This window comes from Procambarus clarkii, chromosome 33, assembly GCF_040958095.1.
Source record: "Procambarus clarkii isolate CNS0578487 chromosome 33, FALCON_Pclarkii_2.0, whole genome shotgun sequence".
Taxonomy (NCBI): Eukaryota; Metazoa; Arthropoda; class Malacostraca; order Decapoda; family Cambaridae; genus Procambarus; species Procambarus clarkii.
The window spans coordinates 25189250-25212199 of record NC_091182.1 but is presented as its reverse complement, the minus strand read 5'-3'; the positions used below and the strand labels follow the sequence as shown (position 1 = coordinate 25212199).

At 48.2% G+C, this 22950-nt stretch overlaps 2 protein-coding genes across 2 annotated transcripts in view; both read left to right on the top strand.

The window, feature by feature from the left end:
* LOC123752316 (uncharacterized) overlaps window positions 1-4454 on the top strand; it is a 12134-nt gene extending 7680 nt beyond the window's left edge. The window contains exon 2 of the mRNA XM_069335364.1: window positions 3223-4454. Coding sequence (XP_069191465.1) covers window positions 3223-4454 — 1232 coding nt within the window. The remainder of the gene's footprint in view (window positions 1-3222) is intronic.
* The window catches only part of LOC123765384 (uncharacterized), a 473535-nt gene that overhangs the window by 66612 nt on the left and 383973 nt on the right, over window positions 1-22950 (top strand). The gene's annotated exons all lie outside the window — the stretch shown is intronic.

Here is a 22950-nt window from a genome sequence, read left to right as displayed (position 1 = left end):
CTCAGTACTCACTTCCCCCTTCAGAGCAGGAGAGATTGCTGAAATACAGGGAATACAGAGAACATATACGGCACGCATAGACGCGATAAAGCACCGAAATTATTGGGATTGAAACGTGGGTCGGAAATTGAAAAAAGGAAAGAAATGGAAAGAAATGAATAATGAAGTAATGAGTGAGGGTTTGGGGTGAGGGAGGTAGAGAGGTGTAGCGAGGAGTGTGGTCAGTTGAAAGGGAAGGTTTGAAGAGAGGCGGAGGGAGAGGAGAGTGACTAGGAAGTAGAAATAGAGGGTAGAAAATAGACTTAGAGAGCAGAAGTAGCTGAAAGTAGAGGTAGAAAAAGTGCTGCTACCATCCATTCTAGTTCATTACATACAAGACAAGGAATGGCACTTGTCTGTACTCTAAGTTGTTATCAAATGTTACTTTAGCATGGATCAAATGTATTTCTTGAAGCATGTATGTACTCATACTCTTTAAGTCAGTAAACTCAGACTGCTCTACACTCTAGCTCGCAACATATCATTAAATCCAAGATCTAAGGAACACAATTAAAGTCAGATTAAAAAGTAAGTTAATCAAGTGTATGTATTTAGTATTAACAGTATCAACTCAAACAGTTAAACTTAATGTTCACTATGTGAAGAAGACCGTGAGTCATCCCACAAGACATTGAGATCACTACAGCTGTCTGTCCATAATGTTCACACAACGCCTTAAGTTTGGAAAACACGAAATAAGTCACCTTAACGTTCAAACTTACCAAGGACTAAGTTGGGTAGAGAAGAGGGGGGTCTACATTTTTTTTTTTTTTTTTTTGCTGGGATATTCCTGCGCGGGCCCTAAGCCTCTGGCTGGCCCACTAAGTGTTGCTTGTTTCTGTTTTACTTGGGCGGAGTATGAGTATTTATGACTCGTATGGTCCCTTCAGGAAGATTTTGCCACATGTGTTTAACAACTTCTTCTGCTCGGTTGAATCTAAGTAGAAATCTTAATGGGTTTGTAACTGTGCACTGTGTTAGATAATGTTCCAGTGGTCTGTCGGGCATTTCTCCACAGGTCTACAGTTGAGAGGCAGAGTCTCCCTGTCCGGCCGACAGCCTGTCTTGGCTGTTGTCTGCTGATGCTCTGCTGTCTGCTGATCCTATGCTATGCTCTCGAATGTACAGTTCCATGGGTATTTATGGGGGGACCTGGTTACTAAACTCCGCTCACAAGTAAGATAGCCTAAGGCTCTTTATCGACTACACCTTAAACAGCGGCTTGTTTGATGGACCCAACCCAGCCACCCGTCTGCAATTATCAGCTTAGCAGAAGGTCAATTCACACGACCTGACCCCTGGTCAACTTGTGGTCATTAACACTCTAAAGGTGTAAGTTTTCAATTGCTAGGGTCAGATAACCTGGCGCCTTTCAAAATCCTGTCTGGCTGACTCATGTTGTATATATATATATATATATATATATATATATATATATATATATATATATATATATATATATATATATATATATATATATATATATATTAATTACAAATCACCATTATGGTGTTAAAGGATCGTCTCAAAGCTCTCCAAATGTACCCGCTAGAAAGGAGACGAGAGATATATCAAATAATATACATGTGGAAAATACTGGAGGGACAGGTCCCAAATCTACACAATAAAATAACAACTTACTTTAGTGAATAATATGGAAGAAAATGCAGAATAGAACTAGTGAAGAGCAGAGGTGCCATAGGCACAATCAGAGAACACTGTATAAACATCAGAGGTCCGCGGTTGTTCAACACCTTCCCAGCGAGCATAAGAAATATTGCCGGAACAACCGTGGACATCTTCTAGAGAAAACTAGATAATTTTCTTCAAGAAGTGTCGGACCAACCGGGCTGTGGTGGGTATGTGGGCCTGCGGGCCGCTCCGATCAACAGCCTGGTGGATCAAGCTCCAGCAAGTCAAGCCTGGCCTCGGGCCGGGCTTGGGGGAGTAGAAGAACTCCCAGAACCCCATCAAGCATTGAATTGTATAGCGTTGTATAGTATTGTACGGCACAGTATATTATTGCACAGTATTGAACGGTATTGCACAGTATTGCACAGTATTGAATGGCGTTGCACGATGGGGTGCTTTATTGACATTTACAATAAAAAAAAACAGAGCGAAACGATGGACAAAAAATATCAACAGCATTTATTCCCCACAGGGGCCTCGTAGCCTGGTGGATAGCGCACAGGACTCGTAATTCTGTGGCGCGGGTTCGATTCCCGCACGAGGCAGAAACAAATGGGCAAAGTTTTTTTCACCCTGAATGCCCCTGTTACCTAGCAGTAAATAGGTACCTGGGTGTTAGTCAGGTGTCACGGGCTGCTTCCTGGGGGTGGATACCTGGTCGAGGACCGGGCCGCGGGGACACTAAAGCCCCGAAATCATCTCAAGATAACCTCCAGTGAGGAAGAACGTATTAAATCCACCCGTTCTTACGAGCTGCTGCTCCGTACAAAACACGTCTGTTTTACTTCATCACAAATATTACGGTTTCTTTAATTTACACTAATGCGTTGTATTTTTAACGGAATTGACAACTGCGTAACAAATGTGACTGTATTAGGTGAGAGGACGGGTTGAGTAATTAGCAGTGTCAACTCGTTAAAGGCAAAACAACGGGGAAGGCATTCCTCATTATTACAAGCTTCGATAATTGCATTCCGAATCCACATAACGTGATTAATTAAGAATCTAATTATCTGGTTCCGATGGAATTGGTGATAGTGATTGTGGTCGGATGGGGGGGGGGGGTGAGGTGGATACTGTCTTCAGGTATGTAATAATTGATATAAAAATTGTATAATCCTATATGAAATCCTTCTTAATTACTATACTGATAGTTCACCTGGGCTTATAGAGGTCCCTCAAGACTACCCCTTATTGATCATCCTAGGATATAACCTATTACCGTTGATTAACCCCCGGGGACCTATTTGTCTGCTGGGTGAACAGGTCGATCAGGTGAAAGGAAACGTGCTTAACAATTTCTGTCTATCCCGGGGAGCGAGCACATGTCCCTCGACTATGTGTCCAGGATGTAGCCCACTGTGCTAGTGTGTCCTCCAATGGTGATTGTGTCGTCGAGTAACTTCTTCCACTGGTACCAGACCATCATCAAGAGTCCCATCATCAAGTCCCATCATTAAGAGTCTCATCATCAAGAGTCCCATCATTAAGAGTCCCATCATCAAGTCCCATCATCAAGAGTCCCTTCATCAAGAGTCCCATCATCAAGTCCCATCATCAAGAGTCCCTTCATCAAGAGTCCCATCATCAAGTCCCATCATCAAGAGTCCCATCATCAAGTCCCATCATCAAGAGTCCCATCATCAAGTCCCATCATCAAGAGTCCCTTCATCAAGAGTCCCATCATCAAGAGTCCCATCATCAAGAGTCCCATCATCAAGAGTCTCACCATCAAGAGTCCCATCATCAAGAGTCTCACCATCAAGAGTCCCATCATCAAGAGTCCCATCATCAAGAGTCCCATCATCAAGAGTCCCAGCATCAAGAGTCTCATCATCAAGAGTCCCATCATCAAGTCTCATCATCAAGAGTCCCATCATCAAGAGTCCCATCATCAAGAGTCTCATCATCAAGAGTCCCATCATAAAGAGTCCCATCATCAAGAGTCCCATCATCAAGAGTCTCATCATCAAGAGTCCCATCATCAAGAGTCTCATCATCAAGAGTCTCATCATCAAGAGTCCCATCATCAAGAGTCCCATTATCAAGAGTCCCATAATAAAGAGTCCCATCATCAAGAGTCCCATCATAAAGAGTCCCATCATAGAGTACCAACCATCAAGAGTCCCATCATCAAGAGTCCCTTCATCAAGAGTCCCATCATCAAGAGTCCCATCATCAAGAGTCCCATCATCAAGAGTCCCATCATCAAGAGTCTCATCATCAAGAGTCCCATCATCAAGAGTCCCATCATCAAGAGTCCCATCATCAAGAGTCCCATCATCAAGAGTCTCATCATCAAGAGTCCCATCATCAAGAGTCCCATCATCAAGAGTCTCATCATCAAGAGTCCCATCATCAAGAGTCTCATCATCAAGAGTCCCATCATCAAGAGTCCCATCATCAAGAGTCCCATCATCAAGAGTCCCATCATCAAGAGTCCCATCATCAAGAGTCTTATCATCAAGAGTCCCATCATCAAGAGTCCCATCATCAAGAGTCCCATCATCAAGAGTCTCATCATCAAGAGTCCCATCATCAAGAGTCCCATCATCAAGAGTCTCATCATCAAGAGTCCCATCATCAAGAGTCTCATCATCAAGAGTCCCATCATCAAGAGTCCCATCATCAAGAGTCCCATCATCAAGAGTCCCATCATCAAGAGTCCCATCATCAAAACAGCAACAGGGACATTAGAAAGAACTTTTTCAGTGTCAGAGTAGTTAGTAAATGAAATGCACTAAGTAGTGATGTGGTAGAGGCTGAGCCCATACACAGTTTCAAGTATAGATATGATGGAGCTCGAGAAGCCCAGGAATCAATACACTAGTTGATTGACGGTTGAGAGGCGGGCTCAAAGAGCCAGAGCTCAACCCCTGCAACCACAACTAGGTGAGTACACACACACACACACACACACACACACACACACACACACACACACACACACACACACACACACACACACCTCGTAGCCTGGTGGATAGCGCGCAGGACTCGTAATTCTGTGGCGCGGGTTCGATTCCCGCACGAGGCAGAAACAAATGGGCAAAGTTTCTTTCACCCTGAATGCCCCTGTTACCTAGCAGTAAATAGGTACCTGGGAGTTAGTCAGCTGTCACGGGCTGCTTCCTGGTGTGTGTGTGTGTGGTGTGAAAAAAAAAAAAAAAAAGTTAGTGTAGTTAGTAAACAGTTGATTGACAGTTGAGAGGCGGGCCGAAAGAGCAAAGCTCAACCCCCGCAAACACAACTAGGTGAAAACAACTAGGTGAAACACACACACACACACACACACACACACACACACACACACACACACACACACACACACACACACACACACACACACACACACACACACACCAGGAGGCAGGAGCCACACTGCAGCAGGCTCCAGGATAAATCAAATTGCCTAAGTCATTATGGAACTGTGAGGGCTGTAAGTGGTGTCCCAGGATACACGAAGGAATAGCGAATTTGAAAAGTAACTACGATATAAGAAATCAGTACAAGTGAGCGAAAAATCAGAATAGATAAAGTTGACCTTCCGAAACAGAAGAATGTCAACAACAAAGATGGCCGCCACCACAGGGGAGGACAACAATGTTATGAAGGACTCTGAGCACAAGATATAATGCAAGGGGGTTTTCTTGGCAGGTTAGTGATTATTAAGGACCTGCTAAATAATTATGAAGAAAAGGTAATTAGATTAGAACAAGATAATGAAGGTCTCAAGATTGAGTTTTGAAATTTAAAAAGAAGTATTTTCCAGCAGGGTAAGGAAATTACCAGATTGACTGATAAGGTAAGGATACAGGAGGCACACATCAAGAAACTAGTGAAAGATAATGGGATCTGTAAAATGAAGACGGGTGAATTTGAAGAAATTAACAAGAAAAATAGACTCGTATGGTGAACAACTCAAAGAAACCCTCCAGGCTAACATGGAGTTAGGCAAGGATATGCTAAAAGAAACTTCAATGACAACTCAAATAGAGGAGGTAATTAGTGGACTGGAAAAATGCAGAGGAAAGAAAAGAAACATATGCGCAAGTTGTAAGAGAGAGAAAGAAACTATCAAAGAAGTGTGTTTGGAGGTCAAAACCAGAAATGACCAACAAGAAGCAGACATTAGACAAGTAATTAGGAAAGAACTGGTTGCCAGCAATAAATTAGTACAATACACTGCAGATAGATATGCAAGACCAAACCTGGAGTATGCAGCCCAGCATGGAGCCCGTACCTTGTCAAGCATAGGACTAAGCTGAAAAAAGTTCAGAGGTATGGCACTAGGGTAGTCCCAGAACTAAGAGGCATGAGTTACAAGGAAAGGCTGCATGAAATGCACCTCACATCGCTGGAAGACAGGAGAGCTCGGGGAGACCTGATCATTACCTAAAAAAAAATTATAAGAAGAATCAACAGGGTAGATAAAGATAAATTGTTTAACACAGGTGGTACGCGAACAAGGGGACACAGATAGAAACTGAGTACCTAAATGAGCCATAGGGACGTTAGAAAGAACTTTTTCAGTGTAAGAGTAGTTAACAGACGGAATGCATTCGGCAGTGATGTGGTAGAGGCTGACTCCATACACAGTTTCAAATGTAGATATGATAGAGCCCAGTAGGCTCAGGAATCTGTACACCAGTTGATTGACAGTTGAGAGGCGGGACCAAAGAGCCAGAGCTAAACCCCCACAAGCACAACTAGGTGAGTATAGAAGCAAATCCATAATAATTTATAGTTGTTTAGAAAAGGAAAAATATTCTAGGATAGAAAGAGCAGCAGAAGAGGAAAAAATAATTGAGAAAATAGCAGGTTTAGAAGGTCTCACGATAAAGAAAAACGTCAGTGATTTTAGGAGGATAGGCAAATATTAGAAAGACAAGAATTGCCCTTTAAAAGTGATATTTTATGGACTAAAACAAATGGCAGAAGTGCTTAGGAATGCCAGAAAACTGCAGAATTATGAGGATGGGAAACGTTTTCATTAAAACGAGACCTGCTTGATGGGGTTCTGGGAGTTCATCTACTCCCCAAGCCTGGCCCAAGGCGAGGCTTGACTTGTGAGAGCTTGGTCCAACAGGTTGTTGCTTAGAGCAGCCCACAGACCCACATATCCACAACAGCCTGGTTGGTTGGTCTAGCACTTCCGGAAAAAACTATCTAGTTTGCTCTTGAAGATGTCCATGGTTGTTCTGGCAATATTTCTTATAGTAACTGGGAGGATGTTAAACAACCGTGGACCTCTGATGGTCCACGAATGGACCTGTGATGGACAACCCAAGAAAAGTTGACATAATGGCATTGCAAGTTTGGAATCAGGATGAAAAACTGATAATTGTAAATGCGTACAGCCCACCAGAAAGCAAAACATGGACAAAGGAGGAAATGGATGATAAATGAGAGGGTCTCATAATGGTCATAAAAGATTATAGTAAGAACAGATAAAGATAAATCACAATTGTTGGTACTGGGGGACTTTAACTTGAAAGCCATAGACTGGGAGGCCTACGAAGCAAGAACGTAGGACATCTGGACGGCCAGATTTGTAAACCTCATTCTGGAGACATTCATGTATCAAGCAGGCCACAAGAACGCGGGAAGGGAGATGTTCCATCAATACTGGATTTAATATTCACCAGAGAAGAAGAGGATATATTTGACATCCAGTACCTTCCTCCTTGCAAAAAGAATGATCATGTCCTGTTGGAAATTAAATATGATTTGCGATATATATAATTTACAAGAGAATGGGCACATTGAAACAGTTGATAAACTTGATTTCAAGAGAGTTCATTATGTGGAACTTATAAAATTCTTTAATTACTATAATTGGAAAGAATTGTTGCTAGGCAAGGAAGTAAGTATGCCAAATTCTTCTGACATATATACGATGAAGGCATAAACAAATTTATACCAAAATAGAGATGCAGAACCAGTAAACAGGATTGGTTCAACAGAAATTGTAAGAGGAAAGAGAGGAAAAGACAAAAAAATGGGTACAATATAGGAAGAGGCCTAACCCACAAACATACCAGCACTACAAGCAAGCAAGAAATAAATACAAAGCGATGAGGAGAGAGGTAGAAAAGAACTTTGAGAAATAGGTAGCGGACAAATGTAAAACAGATATAGGACTTCTTTTCTATAAATTCATTAAAAGCAAGCTGCATGTAAAGGATTAAATCCAGAGATTGAGAAAGGGGAACAGATTCATAGAGAATGGGAAAGACATGTGCGAAACACTAAATGAACAGTTTCAAAGAGTATTTGTACAAAATGAGGTTTTCAGAGACAATACCAACTCCAGAGAACACCATAGAATACATAGAGGTATCTCAAGACGAAATGGGACAGTTACTCAGAGGGCTAGGAAGGAATAAAGTGGTTGGACCAGATGAAGTTTCACCTTGGGTGCTGCGAGAATGTGCAACTCATCTGAGCATTCCACACCAACTGATATTCCAGATATCTTTGTGTACAGGAATCTTAGCAGATATATGGAAAAAGCCCAATATAATTTTAACCTACAAAAATGATAGCAGAGAATACACTCTAAATTAAAGACCTGTATTATTAACAAGCGTGGTAGTCAAAACACTAGAAAAAAATAGTTAAACCAAATATACATTAAATATGCCAAAGGTATAGAAGATAAAAGAAAAAGAGACGATATGATCACCACTTAGTAAATACTAACAGGAATCGACCAAATTGACAAAGAGGAACTCTTGACACCAGCAGCTTCAAGAACAAGAGGTCACAGATTCAAGCTAAGGTAATTACCTGGAGAGTAATTACATAATAACAGACGGACAGTATAGTTTCCGAACAGGGAGATTATGTGTAACAAATCTACTTAGTTTTTATGATAGAGCCACTGTGATTCTACAAGAAAAAGATGGTTGAGTTGATTGTGTCTATCTGGACCTAAAAAAGGCTTTTGATAAGAGTCCCACACAAGCGGTTTTTCTGGAAACTGGAACATGCTGGAGGGGTGACAGGAAGACTTCTGATATGGATGAAAAATTGTCTAACTGACAGACAGATGAGACAGTAATCAGAGACAATGTATTTGACTGGAGGAGTGTTACTAGGGGGGAGTACCACAGGGTTCACTTCTTGCACCAGTAATGTTCATCGTCTACATAAACCATCTACCAGAAGGAATACAAAATTATATGAACATGTTTGTGGATGATGCTAAGATACTGGGGAAGAAAGACGATTGTGATGCCCTTGAAGCTGATCTAGATAAAATAAGTGCTTGGAGCGTCAAGTGGCAAATGGAATTCAATGTGAGTAAATGCCATGTTATGGAATGTGGAATCGGAGAAAATAGACCAGACACAACTTAAAAATTATGTGGAAAAGAATTACAGAACTGTAATAAAGAAGGAGACCTGGGGGTGGTTTTGGATAGTAAGCTGTCGCCAGAGGAACACATAAAGAACATTGTGAGAGGAGCGCATGCGTCGCTTTCCAACTTCACACTTGCTTTTAACTATATTGATGGTGAAATACTAAAGAAACTGTTCATGACTTTTGTGAGACTAAAAGTGGAATATGCAGCAGTTGTATGGTGCCCAAATCTCAAGAAGCACATAAACTGGAAAAGGTGCAACGGCATGCTACACAATGGCTTCCAGAACTGAAAAACAGGAGTTACGAGGAGAGACTAGAGGCGTTAAACATGCCAAAGATAGAAGATACAAGAAAAAGTGGTGATATGGTCACCACTTAGAAATGAAAGGGAGCAGTAGAACAACAGAAGTACACTTACATCGCATCAGGCTTGGATACCCATGTGCATGGGAAATAGGCTTACAGGTTCCGGAAGATGAGAGGAAATGTCAGCACTGTGGAGAAATGCCCGACAGACCACTGGAACATTATCTAACACAGTGTACAGTTACAACCCCAATAAGAATTCAACTTAGAATCAACAGAGCAGAAGAAGTTGTTAAACACATGGGATAAAATCTTATTGATGCGATCATACGAGTCATAAATACTCATACTCCGCCCAAGTAAAACAGAAACAAGCAACACTTACTGGGCCAGCCAGAGGCTTAGGGCCCGCGCAGGAATATCCCTAAACAAAAAAAAAATAGAAAATGATAACGGGAATCGGTCAACTTGACAATGAGGAATTCCTGAAACCAGCAACCTCACGAACAATAGGACACAGATTCAAGCTAAGGAAGCAAAGGTGCCGAAACAAATATTAGGAAGTTTTCGTTTGCAAACAGAGTGTAGACGGTTGGAACAAGCTAAGTGTGAAGATGGTGGAGGCCAAACCCATCAGTAGTTTAAAGCGTTATACGACAAAGAGTGCTGGGAAGACGGGACACCAAGAGCGTAGCTCTCATCCTGTAACTACACTTAGGTAATTTAACACACACACACACACACACACACACACAGGGTGCCTGGTGGCTGAGTGGACAACGCTCTAGATTCGTTGACCTAGGGACCGCGAATCAATTCCCGGCGATGGCAGAAACAAATGGGCAGAGTTTCTTTCACCCTGATGCACCTGTTACCAAGCAGTAAATAGATATCTAGGAGTTAGAGAGCTGCTACGGGCTGCATCCTGGGTGTGTGTGTGTGTGCGGGAAAAGGCAAATGAGATGGAAAGAGAGAGAACGACGGTGGGAGGGAAGAAGACAAGGAAAGATGTATAAGAGGATGAGAAAGAGCACAGGAAAAAGAGGGAGGAAAAAGAAAGGCGAGCGAGGCAAGAGTTCAGAGGAGCCAAGACCCGGGACTCATAACTCAGAGACACAGAGACAAGCCACAGAAACTAACATAGCAACACAGGCACTCAAAACGACACACACACACTCATATCCGGAGAAGTGAAAACATATTCGGGTGAGAGATTCAAGACGGTTACCTTGAGGTGCTTCCGGGGCTTAGCGTCCCCGCGGCCCGGTCGTCGACCAGGCCTCTTGGTTGCTGAACTGATCAACCAGGCTGTCAAGATGTATTCTATTCACCTGGGTTCTAGGAGACTCGAACCGGGGTCCCCACGCGTGCGAAGCCGAAGCTCTATCAACTGAGCTATTGACTAGTCTAGACGAATGTAGGATACATATATATCAGAAAGAAAAGATCTCAGGAGGCAAACGGTCGAAAGGTCAAACAAGGTCAGACGACCAAACGAGCAGGAGGTTGTGAGAGGTCAAGAACTAGAGGAAGGAAAGGTTAGGTAAACAGAGGCTCGTCTACACAGTACCACCCACACGTCTGAGACGTGAACTACCGTTCATTCTGCAGCGGTTTGGCTCAATCCTGCAGGTCGGCGTTCAATCCCCGACCGTCCACGTGGTTGGGCACCATCTCTTTTTCCATCCCGTCCCATCCCAAATCCAGACTCCTTCAAAGTCCTATATAAGTCCTGATGGCTTGGCGCGTTCTCCTGATAGTTCCCTTCCCAATCCCTTCAATCAGGAAGGGAATATGAGCAACGGAACAGCCAATCATAACGGCTGTGCGTTAATATAAGGAGATTTGAGCGTTAGTACTTGAGTTGATCATTATCATGATCAATATAATCATTATCATGATCAATATAATCATTATAGTTTATCATCATGATTAAGATAATGATTATCATGATCAATATAATCATTATAGTTTATCATCATGATTAAGATAATGATTATCATGATCAATATAATCATTATAGTTTATCATCATGATTAAGATAATGATTATCATGATCAATATAATCATTGTAATCATTATCACATGTCTATTTTCTTAATTGCAAAACATAGTCAGTTATGCTCGTATTACACACAGAAATCAATGAACAAATCCACAAGGGCCGTGACGGGGATTCGAACCTGCGTCCGGGAGCATCCCAGACGCTGCCTTAGTCTGGGATGACTAAGAGAGCGTCTGGGATGCTCTGGGACGCAGGTTCGAATCCTCGCCACGGCCCCTTGTGGATTTGTACATGTGTTGTTCAGGTATATTAAATAACTTTAAATACAATTGGCTGAATATTATATTAGACGACGTCTTTTAACGATGCAACTGCCTTGTTGACGACTAGGTGCAACTTGGTGTACGCGATGTAACGACCGTAACTCCCTATCCGTCAGTGTAATTGCCTGTTAACACCTTGACCCCATGTCTTAATCACCCGGTAAGATTGTTAACCAGTAGTGAACTATTTGCTTAACTGCTTTCCTTAAAGAGTTTCATTTGTCCCTGGTTGAGGGCCAACTACGTACTCTAAGTGCAGGTTAGTTGGGTAGTTTGGTGCGGCCTGAATAGCCTTGTTGGGGCAGGTTGTTACTGGCTTGTTTTTGAGCGACCTTTGTTGGTCATTTGGTGCTCGTCGCGAGAGTTATAAGGAGCTTAAGTGCTCGTTCAGCGTCTCGGCAACGAGTTTGGTCAAACATATGTCATATTTTAACGAGATCGTTAAACGTGGCTCCGTATAGTGAAGACGAGAGAGCCAGTTGTCATAATAGTGTTCTTCTTGTTGTTTATTTCTGGGAAATGTTCGCACGAGTGAACATGCACGCATGCACGCACGCACGCACGCACGCACGCACGCACGCACGCACGCACGCACGCACGCACGCACGCACACACACACACACACACACACACACATGTATGTAACTGTACACGCCGGATTAGCACCCCCCAACCCCAGACCTGCTCCCCACAGCACCCCCAACCCCAGACCTGCTCCCCACAGCACCCCCAACCCCAGACCTGCTCCCCACAGCACCCCCAACCCCAGACCTGCTCCCCACAGCACCCCCAACCCCAGACCTGCTCCCCACAGCACCCCCAACCCCAGAACTGCTCCCCACAGCACCCCCAACCCCAGACCTGCTCCCCACAGCACCCCCAACCCCAGAACTGCTCCCCACAGCACCCCTAACCCCAGACCTGCTCCCCACAGCACCCCTAACCCCAGACCTGCTCCCCACAGCACCCCCAACCCCAGACCTGCTCCCCACAGCACCCCCAACCCCAGAACTGCTCCCCACAGCACCCCTAACCCCAGACCTGCTCCCCACAGCACCCCTAACCCCAGACCTGCTCCCCACAGCACCCCTAACCCCAGACCTGCTCCCCACAGCACCCCCAACCCCAGAACTGCTCCCCACAGCACCCCCAACCCCAGACCTGCTCCCCACAGCACCCCCAACCCCACCACTGCTCCCCCCAGCACCCCCAACCCCAGACCTGCTCCCCACAGCACCCCCAACCCCACCACTGCTCCCCACAGTACCCCCAACCCCAGAACTGCTCCCCACAGCACCCCTAACCCCAGACCTGCTCCCCACAGCACCCCCAACTCCACCACTGCTCCCCACAGCACCACCAACCCCAGACCTGCTCCCCACAGCACCCCCAACCCCACCAATGCTCCCCACAGCACCCCCAACCCCAGACCTGCTCCCCACAGCACCCCCAACCCCAGAACTGCTCCCCACAGCACCCCCAACCCCAGACCTGCTCCCCACAGCACCCCCAACCCCACCACTGCTCCCCACAGCACCCCCAACCCCAGACCTGCTCCCCACAGCACCCCCAACCCCAGACCTGCTCCCCACAGCTCCACCAACCAAGCACCAACCCCCACAACTTCCTTGATCAACCTGTCCTCACACTTAATGCAGCACAATTTTGACGGTATACAGACCAGAGCGTAAAATACCACAGAGCAGTGCTTTAGCAGGTCGTAAGCCTCTGACGGCCGCCATTCACTAAGAGTTTACGCATCCTCTTACGAAACCTGTACATCTTTACACAATCATGGCGGGTTAGTCTGTATTTATTGAACAGTTTACGAGTTTCAAAAGATGGTAATCCCTCAGGTAATTGTATGTTATGAGAAGCCTTAGGGGCTCTACGGAGCTCATTCAGTGGTTTAATATAGTTTAAACCGCCACGATTGTGGAAAGATGTAGAGGTTTCGCCAGTGGTTGGGAAGGTGCTTGTGGAATCCTGACCGCAAGCAAGCACGATTGGAGAGAGCGATGCCTCTCATATTCTTTCCCTTCCTCTCATGCCCCTTTTTTAAACGCTGTTTCCCCTCCTATTCTCTTCTATCTCTCCGTTCATCACCATCTACTCGCTCCTCCTCCTCCTCCTTCTATTCCTCGTTCTATACAAGTGGCTTCCTGACCTTTCTAGGTGACGATAAATAAAAAAAAATAATAAAATATGGCCAGTGTGTGTGGAGAGGAGGGGGAGGGGGGGGGAAGGTGACATGCTTCCCCCGTCAAGTGGGGGGGGGGGAAGTGCCGGAGCGAGACCCCCCTCTCCCCCGTCAAGCTGAGGGAGGGCCTGGTGAGCCTCCCCCGTCAAGCTGAGGGAGGGCCTGGCGAGCCTCCCCCGTCAAGCTGAGGGAGGGCCTGGTGAGCCTCCCACATCAAGCTGAGGGAGGCCCTGGTGAGCCTCACCCCGTCAAGCTGAGGGAGTGCCTGGCGAGCCTTCCCCGTCAAGCTGAGGGAGTGCCTGGTGAGCCTCCCCCGTCAAGCTGAGGGAGTGCCTGGTGACCCTCCCCCGTCAAGCTGAGGGAGTGCCTGGTGAGCCTCCCCCGTCAAGCTGAGGGAGGGTCTGATGAGCCTCCCCCGTCAAGCTGAGGGAGTGCCTGGCGAGCCTCCCCCGTCAAGCTGAGGGAGTGCCTGGTGAGCCTTCCCCGTCAAGCTGAGGGAGTGCCTGGTGAGCCTCCCCCGTCAAGCTGAGGGAGTGCCTGGTGAGCCTTCCCCGTCAAGCTGAGGGGGGGCCTGGTGAGCCTCCCCCGTCAAGCTGAGGGAGGGTCTGATGAGCCTCCCCCGTCAAGCTGAGGGAGGGCCTGGTGAGCCTTCCCCGTCAAGCTGAGGTGGGGCCTGGTGAGCCTCCCCCGTCAAGCTGAGGGAGGGTCTGATGAGCCTCCTCCGTCAAGCTGAGGGAGGACCTGGTGAGCCTCCCCCGTCAAGCCGAGGGAGGACCTGGTGAGCCTCCCCCGTCAAGCTGAGGGAGGACCTGGTGAGCCTCCCCCGTCAAGCTGAGGGAGGGCCTGGTGAGCCTTCCCCGTCAAGCTGAGGGAGGACCTGGTGAACCTCCCCCGTCAAGCTGAGGGAGGACCTGGTGAGCCTCCCCCCGTCAAGCTGAGGGAGGGCCTGGTGAGCCTCCCCTGTCAAGCTAAGGGAGGGCCTGGTGAGCCTCCCCCGTCAAGCTGAGGGAGGGCCTGGTGAGCCTCCCCCGTCAAGCTGAGGGAGGGTCTGATGAGCCTCCCCCGTCAAGCTGAGGGAGGGCCTGGTGAGCCTTCCCCGTCAAGCTGAGGTGGGGCCTGGTGAGCCTCCCCCGTCAAGCTGAGGGAGGGTCTGATGAGCCTCCCCCGTCAAGCTGAGGGAGGACCTGGTGAGCCTCCCCCGTCAAGCCGAGGGAGGACCTGGTGAGCCTCCCCCGTCAAGCTGAGGGAGGACCTGGTGAGCCTCCCCCGTCAAGCTGAGGGAGGGCCTGGTGAGCCTTCCCCGTCAAGCTGAGGGAGGACCTGGTGAACCTCCCCCGTCAAGCTGAGGGAGGACCTGGTGAGCCTCCCCCGTCAAGCTGAGGGAGGGCCTGGTGAGCCTCCCCTGTCAAGCTAAGGGAGGGCCTGGTGAGCCTCCCCCGTCAAGCTGAGGGAGGGCCTGGTGAGCCTCCCCCGTCAAGCTGAGGGAGGGCCTGCTGAGCCTCCCCCGTCAAGCTGAGGGAGGGCCTGGTGAGCCTCCCCCGTCAAGCTGAGGGAGGACCTGGTGAGCCTCCCCCGTCAAGCTGAGGGAGGACCTGGTGAGCCTCCCCCGTCAAGCTGAGGGAGGACCTGGTGAGCCTCCCCCGTCAAGCTGAGGGAGGGCCTGGTGAGCCTTCGCCGTCAAGCTGAGGGAGGGCCTGGTGAGCCTCCCCCGTCAAGCTGAGGGAGGGCCTGGTGAGCCTCCCCCGTCAAGCTGAGGGAGGGCCTGGTAAGCCTCCCCCGTCAAGCTGAGGGAGGACCTGGTGAGCCTCCCCCGTCAAGCTGAGGGAGGACCTGGTGAGCCTCCCCCGTCAAGCTGAGGGAGGGCCTGGTAAGCCTCCCCCGTCAAGCTAAGGGAGGGCCTGGTGAGCCTCCCCCGTCAAGCTGAGGGAGGGCCTGGTGAGCCTCCCCCGTCAAGCTGAGGGAGGGCCTGGTGAGCCTCCCCCGTCAAGCTAAGGGAGGGCCTGGTGAGGCTCCCCCGTCAAGCTGAGGGAGGGCCTGGTGAGCCTCCCCCGTCAAGCTAAGGGAGGGCCTGGTGAGCCTCCCCCGTCAAGCTGAGGGAGGGTCTGGTGAGCCTCCCCCGTCAAGCTGAGGGAGGACCTGGTGAGCCTCCCCCGTCAAGCTGAGGGAGGGCCTGGTGAGCCTCCCCCGTCAAGCTGAGGGAGGGTCTGGTGAGCCTCCCCCGTCAAGCTGAGGGAGGACCTGGTGAGCCTCCCCCGTCAAGCAGAGGGAGGGCCTGGTGAGCCTCCCCCGTCAAGCTGAGGGAGGGCCTGGTGAGCCTCCCCCGTCAAGCTAAGGGAGGGCCTGGTGAGCCTCCCCCGTCAAGCTGAGGGAGGGCCTGGTGAGCCTCCCCCGTCAAGCTATGGGAGGGCCTGGTGAGCCTCCCCCGTCAAGCTGAGGGAGGGCCTGGTGAGCCTCCCCCGTCAAGCTGAGGGAGGGCCTGGTGAGCCTCCCCCGTCAAGCTGAGGGAGGGCCTGGTGAGCCTACCCCGCCAAGCTAAGGGAGGGCCTGGCGAGCCTCCCCCGTCAAGCTGAGGGAGGGCCTGGTGAGCCTCCCCCGTCAAGCTAAGGGAGGGCCTGGCGAGCCTCCCCCGTCAAGCTGAGGGAGGACCTGGTGAGCCTCCCCCGTCAAGCTGAGGGAGGGCCTGGTAAGCCTCCCCCGTCAAGCTAAGGGAGGGCCTGGTGAGCCTCCCCCGTCAAGCTGAGGGAGGGCCTGGTGAGCCTCCCCCGTCAAGCTGAGGGAGGGCCTGGTGAGCCTCCCCCGTCAAGCTAAGGGAGGGCCTGGTGAGGCTCCCCCGTCAAGCTGAGGGAGGGCCTGGTGAGCCTCCCCCGTCAAGCTAAGGGAGGGCCTGGTGAGCCTCCCCCGTCAAGCTGAGGGAGGGTCTGGTGAGCCTCCCCCGTCAAGCTGAGGGAGGGCCTGGTGAGCCTCCCCCGTCAAGCTGAGGGAGGGCCTGGTGAGCCTACCCCGTCAAGCTAAGGGAGGGCCTGGCGAGCCTCCCCCGTCAAGCTGAGGGAGGGCCTGGTGAGCCTCCCCCGTCAAGCTAAGGGAGGGCCTGGCGAGCCTCCCCCGTCAAGCTGAGGGAGGACCTGGTGAGCCTCCCCCGTCAAGCTGAGGGAGGGCCTGGTGAGCCTCCCCCGTCAAGCTGAGGGAGGGCCTGGTGAGCCTCCCCCGTCAAGCTGAGGGAGGGCCTGGCGAGCTTCCCCCGTCAAGAAATTGACAGTAATTGCTTCTGCAGGCGCGAATGGTGCTAGAGCGGCAGGCTGCGTGCTGTACCGGTGGTCTGGTGATTGTAGGAGGGTGTAGGCGATTGTTCGTGGGTGTAGGCGATTGTTGGTGGGTGTTTTGATTGTTGGAGGGTGTAGGTGAGTGTTGGGGTGGGGGATTAAGTGGGGGAAGGGGGCTCAAGGAGGAGGTAGGGGGGTCGTTTACTGGGTGGACGTGAGGGGTCTGGAATGCGTTCACCCAGGTTGGTGACTCCCGCCAACCCTGTTTGTTCAGAGCCGCGTTCAAATGTTGACCTTAGTGGGTGAGTGGGTGTCTTTGGCTCTACTGGTCGCTCTCTTGGCCTATAGCTGTGAATTGCTATATTGGTATTAGGCTATATATCTATATTACATTGTGCACGTGCAACACCACACACACACACACACACACACACACACACACACACACACACACACACACACACACACACACACACACACACACACACAAGAGTGTGTGTGTCGTCACAAGTGGAGTCCCGCAGGGGTCAGTCCTTGGACCTATACTGTTTCTGGTATATGTAAATGATCTCCCAGAGGGTATAGATTCGTTCCTCTCAATGTTTGCCGACGATGCAAAAATTATGAGGAGGATTGAAACAGAGGATGATAGTAGGAGGCTACAAGATGACCTGGATAGACTGAGTGAATGGTCCAACAAATGGCTGTTGAAGTTCAACCCGAGTAAATGCAAAGTAATGAAACTAGGCAGTGGAAACAGGAGGCCAGGCACAGGATACAGAATAGGAGATGAAGTACTTAATGAAACAGACAGAGAGAAAGATCTAGGAGTTGATATCACACCAAACCTGTCTCCTGAAGCCCACATAAAGAGAATAACGTCTGCGGCATATGCGAGGCTGGCTAACATCAGAACGGCGTTCAGGAACCTGTGTAAGGAATCATTCAGAATCTTGTACACCACATATGTAAGACCAATCCTGGAGTATGCGGCCCCAGCATGGAGCCCGTATCTTGTCAAGCACAAGACGAAGCTGGAAAAAGTCCAGAGGTATGCTACTAGACTAGTCCCAGAACTAAGAGGCATGAGTTATGAGGAAAGGCTGCGGGAAATGCACCTCACGACACTGGAAGACAGAAGAGTAAGGGGGGACATGATCACAACCTACAAAATCCTCAGGGGAATCGACCGGGTAAACAAGGATGAACTATTCAACACTGGTGGGACGCGAACAAGGGGACACAGGTGGAAGCTGAGTACCCAAATGAGCCACAGAGACGTTAGAAAGAACTTTTTCAGTGTCAGAGTAGTTAGTAAATGGAATGCATTAGGAAGTGATGTGGTGGAGGCTGACTCCATACACAGTTTCAAGTGTAGATATGATAGAGCCCAATAGGCTCAGGAATCTGTACACCAGTTGATTGACGGTTGAGAGGCGGGACCAAAGAGCCAGAGCTCAACCCCCGCAAGCACAATTAGGTGAGTACAATTAGGTGAGTACACACACACACACACACACACACACGCAGGTGGAAACTGAGTACCCAAATGAGCCACAGGGACGTTAGAAAGAACTTTTACAGTGTCAGAGTAGTTAACAGGCGGAATGCATTCGGCAGTGATGTGGTGGAGGCTGACTCCATACACAGTTTCAAATGTAGATATTATAGAGCCCAGTAGGCTTAGGAATCTGTACACCAGTTGATTGACAGTTAAGAGGCGGGACCAAAGAGCCAAAGCTCAACCCCCCGCAAGCACAACTAGGTGAGTACACACACACACACACACACACACACACACACACACACACACACACACACACACACACACACACACACACACACACACACACAGGGATGACCTAGCAGGCAGGAGTCAGAGTGTAAGAGTGAGAGACGTTAGAAATCGTAGTGTTGTAGTGTAGGGCAACAAGCGGAGTGCCTCAAGGATCGGTGCTGGAACCAATACTATTTCTCATTTATGAAAATGATCTGACTGCAGGAGTTATATATCGATGTTTGCAGACGATGTAAAATTAATTAGAAAAGTGACAATGAGGTTTGTAAGATTCTCACGATGATTTAAGGTGATGATCAAGATGATGTAAGATGATCTAAACAAACTGCAGAGATCCGAGAAATGGCTGCTAGAGCTCAACACGAGCAAGTGTAAGGTGATGGAAATGGTAAGAGGTGAGAGAATACCAAAGGGAAACTACCTCCTTGTAACGACTAGTGAAAAAAGTTGAGAGTGGACATAACACCAAACTTAACTCCGGAGGCGCATATAAATAGGAGAGCTTCAGCACCATACTCTACACTAGCAAAAGTTAGTACATCATTCAAGAACCTAAATAAAGAGGCGTTTAGATCAGATTATACCACCTACGTGAGACCACCTTTACAGTATGCAGCCTCAACGTGGAGCCCGCATTTAAAAAAATACACAAGGAATCTCGAAAAGGTTAAAAAGTTTGCGACGAGGCTCGTCCCATAATTTGATATGAAGAGAGACTGAAGGAATTAAACCTAACGACGCTAAAATATAGGAAAGGGAAGAGAGACAGGATAGAAACGTATAGAGTAAGAGAGAGAGAGAGAGAGAGAGAGGGGGATGGGGGGTATCAGGGCTAGGAGGAGGATGGGGGATAAGATACGAGCCATTTATAACAACACAGGTGTCAGTAGAGAGTGTGTGATCTCACGAGGTGATTCAGAGCGTATGGGTAAACGAAGCACCATGTGTTGGGCACCTCGAGAGCTCCCAGGAATTGTTTAAACCTGTTACAAGCCGTGATAGGTTGCCAATGTTTGGCAGGACCCTTGGCGGGGGTCCAAGTTCCAAATTTTTATGTGGCGTCGGTGGCTGGGTGGGCGGAGTGACGAATATGTGATCACCAGATCGAGAACTCCAGCCCAGATAGGCGCTCTTTGTCGCACACGCACGCACGCACGCACACGCACACACACACACACGCACACACACACACACACACACACACACACACACACACACACACACACACACAGTTGATTGACGGTTGAGAGGCGGGACCAAAGAGCCAGAGCTCAACCCCCGCAAGCACAATTAGGTGAGTACAATTAGGTGAGTACACACACACGAGCCACAGGGACGTTTGAAGGAACTTTTTTAGTGTCAGAGTAGTTAATAAATGGAATTCATTAGGCAGTGATGTGGTGGAGGCTGACTCCATACACAGTTTTAAATGTAGATATGATAGAGCCCAGTAGGCTCAGGAATCTGTACACCAGAAGATTGACGGTTGAGAGGCGGAACCAAAGAGCCAGAGCTCAACCCCTGCAAGCACAACTAGGTGAGTACACACACACACACCTACTTCAATAAGCACATAATTTAATAAGCTGGTAACCTCACTTTCCAAAGCGCATAAGCAACTTTTATAAGCTCCCATTCTACTTTTCGAAGCTCGTAATCGACGTGTGTAAGCTGGTTATGTAATAAGCTTGTCCCCAAGTTGTCTGAGCGTTGTGCTGCTGCAGCACGAGTTGAAGGGAAGGGAGTTATCAGGAAATTACGACTATATAGCACTTGTAAGCGGTCAGGATAAGGATGTTTTGGGATAGGGACGGAGGGGGGGAAGGAATGGTGCCTAACCACTTAAGACGGTCGGGGATTGAACGCCAACCTGCATGAAGCGAGATTGTCGCTCTACCGTCCAGACCAAGTGGTTGGGTCCGAGCAGGAGTTGAACCAAACACACTTCAATATAACTACGACCTTACTCTTTTAACACAAATGAAAATTGTGAAAATTGATATACAGACACACTTATAAGTTGACATGGAGATCCTGTCATCTCCAAACCAGGATTAATCAGCTATATACGCCTCTATTTACCAAATCTATACATCTTTAAACAATCACTAGTGTTTTGAATACATTTATTAAAGAGATTATGAGATCTGAATCACTACAAGGTTGTTTAAAACAATAATAAGCTTGCGTGGGGAACTTTCCAAGTTCGGCAATTGTTTTATGTAATGTAATCAAAACCCCGATGATTGTCTAAAGATGAAAAGGTTTCGCAAGTAGTTGGGTTTAGTGAATCTTGGCCCCGTCTTAGGATCATAACCCAGTGATCCGTAGGACTCGGGTTAAGGACACTCAGCAGATCTTCTTTTCAACTTTTGCAGCATCCAATACCGCTTGTCGATCCTCACTTGTTGTTATGCCAGATTTAATTGCGTCTCTTATCACTGTTGCTCTGTGTACGTGATCGTCGCTCTGTCTACTGCTCCGTCCACAGACCCGTCGACGACTTTGTCCATGGTTCACAGCTAAGACCAGCAAAAACATCCACTTCATCCGGCAAAAAATAAATGTAATTGAGGTAATATTCGCTCTGTTTAACACCACGAGAAGAACTTCCACTTCGAAGACCGTGGATGTTCTCACCGCGGTCTCTCTCTCTCTCTCACCCACCGAGAGAGAGAGAGAGAGAGAGAGAGAGAGAGAGAGAGAGAGAGAGAGAGAGAGAGAGAGAGAGAGAGAGAGAGAGAGAGAGAGAGAGAGAGAGAGAGAGAGACCAAGAGAGAGAGAGAGAGAGAGAGAGAGAGAGAGAGAGAGAGAGAGAGAGAGAGAGAGAGAGAGAGAGAGAGAGAGAGAGAGAGAGAGAGAGAGAGAGAGAGAGAGAGAGAGAGAGAGAGAGAGAGAGAGAGAGAGAGAGAGAGAGAGAGAGAGAGAGAGAGAGAGAGAGAGAGAGAGAGAGAGAGAGAGAGACCAAGAGAGAGAGAGACCAAGAGAGAGAGAGAGACCAAGAGAGAGAGAGAGAGAGAGAGAGAGAGAGAGAGAGAGAGAGAGAGAGAGAGAGAGAGAGAGAGAGAGAGAGAGACCAAGAGAGAGAGAGACCAAGAGAGAGAGAGAGACCAAGAGAGAGAGAGAGAGAGAGAGAGAGAGAGAGAGAGAGAGAGAGAGAGAGAGAGAGAGAGAGAGACCAAGAGAGAGAGAGACCAAGAGAGAGAGACCAAGAGAGAGAGAGCGAGAGAAAGTACCTCCCTCACTTTAAAGGTTCCAGCTCCACATAAATCAATTTCAGCAACCCTCAACTTGTACAGAACATGTCCCATCACCAGGAGCCAAAACAAACGTCGCCGTCAAGAGTTGACACAGCAATCCAACATGCAAGCACCACGGGGGAACGTGTTTCCTAATTTGCATAAAGAGTGCAAAAAATGCAGCATTTTTGCCTCTCTCAGTCAGCAATCAGTAGACGAGAGAGTACTCAGAGAAAGCATTAAATCTCATATCTTTTTATATTGCATATTTAGTGATTTCGGCCAAACGAAATGTGATTTAATCCAGATTAAAGGTTCATTTCCTGATTTTTTTTTTTTTAGATGAATGATACTGAGTTAAATGGGTGGGACGGTCTCTATGTATCTCTGTCTCTGTCTGTCTGTGTGTTGTCTCTGTCTGTCTGTCTGTCTGTGGTCTTTGTGTATTCTCTCTCTCTCTCTCTCGCCTTCGACCAGCATCTACAGCATCAAGGACTGAGTATAAAATACACCCACCATCTCCTCTAATATTATTACCAACATCTCCCCAAACGCCATCACAATCAACGTCACCCCTCACCACTACTACCCTCTGCCCTCACCACCATCCCTACAACCGTTCTATTCCTCACCTCCACCACTATCACGACCACTACCATCACCACCATCACCACCACTACCACCATCACCACTATCACCACCACTACCATCACCACC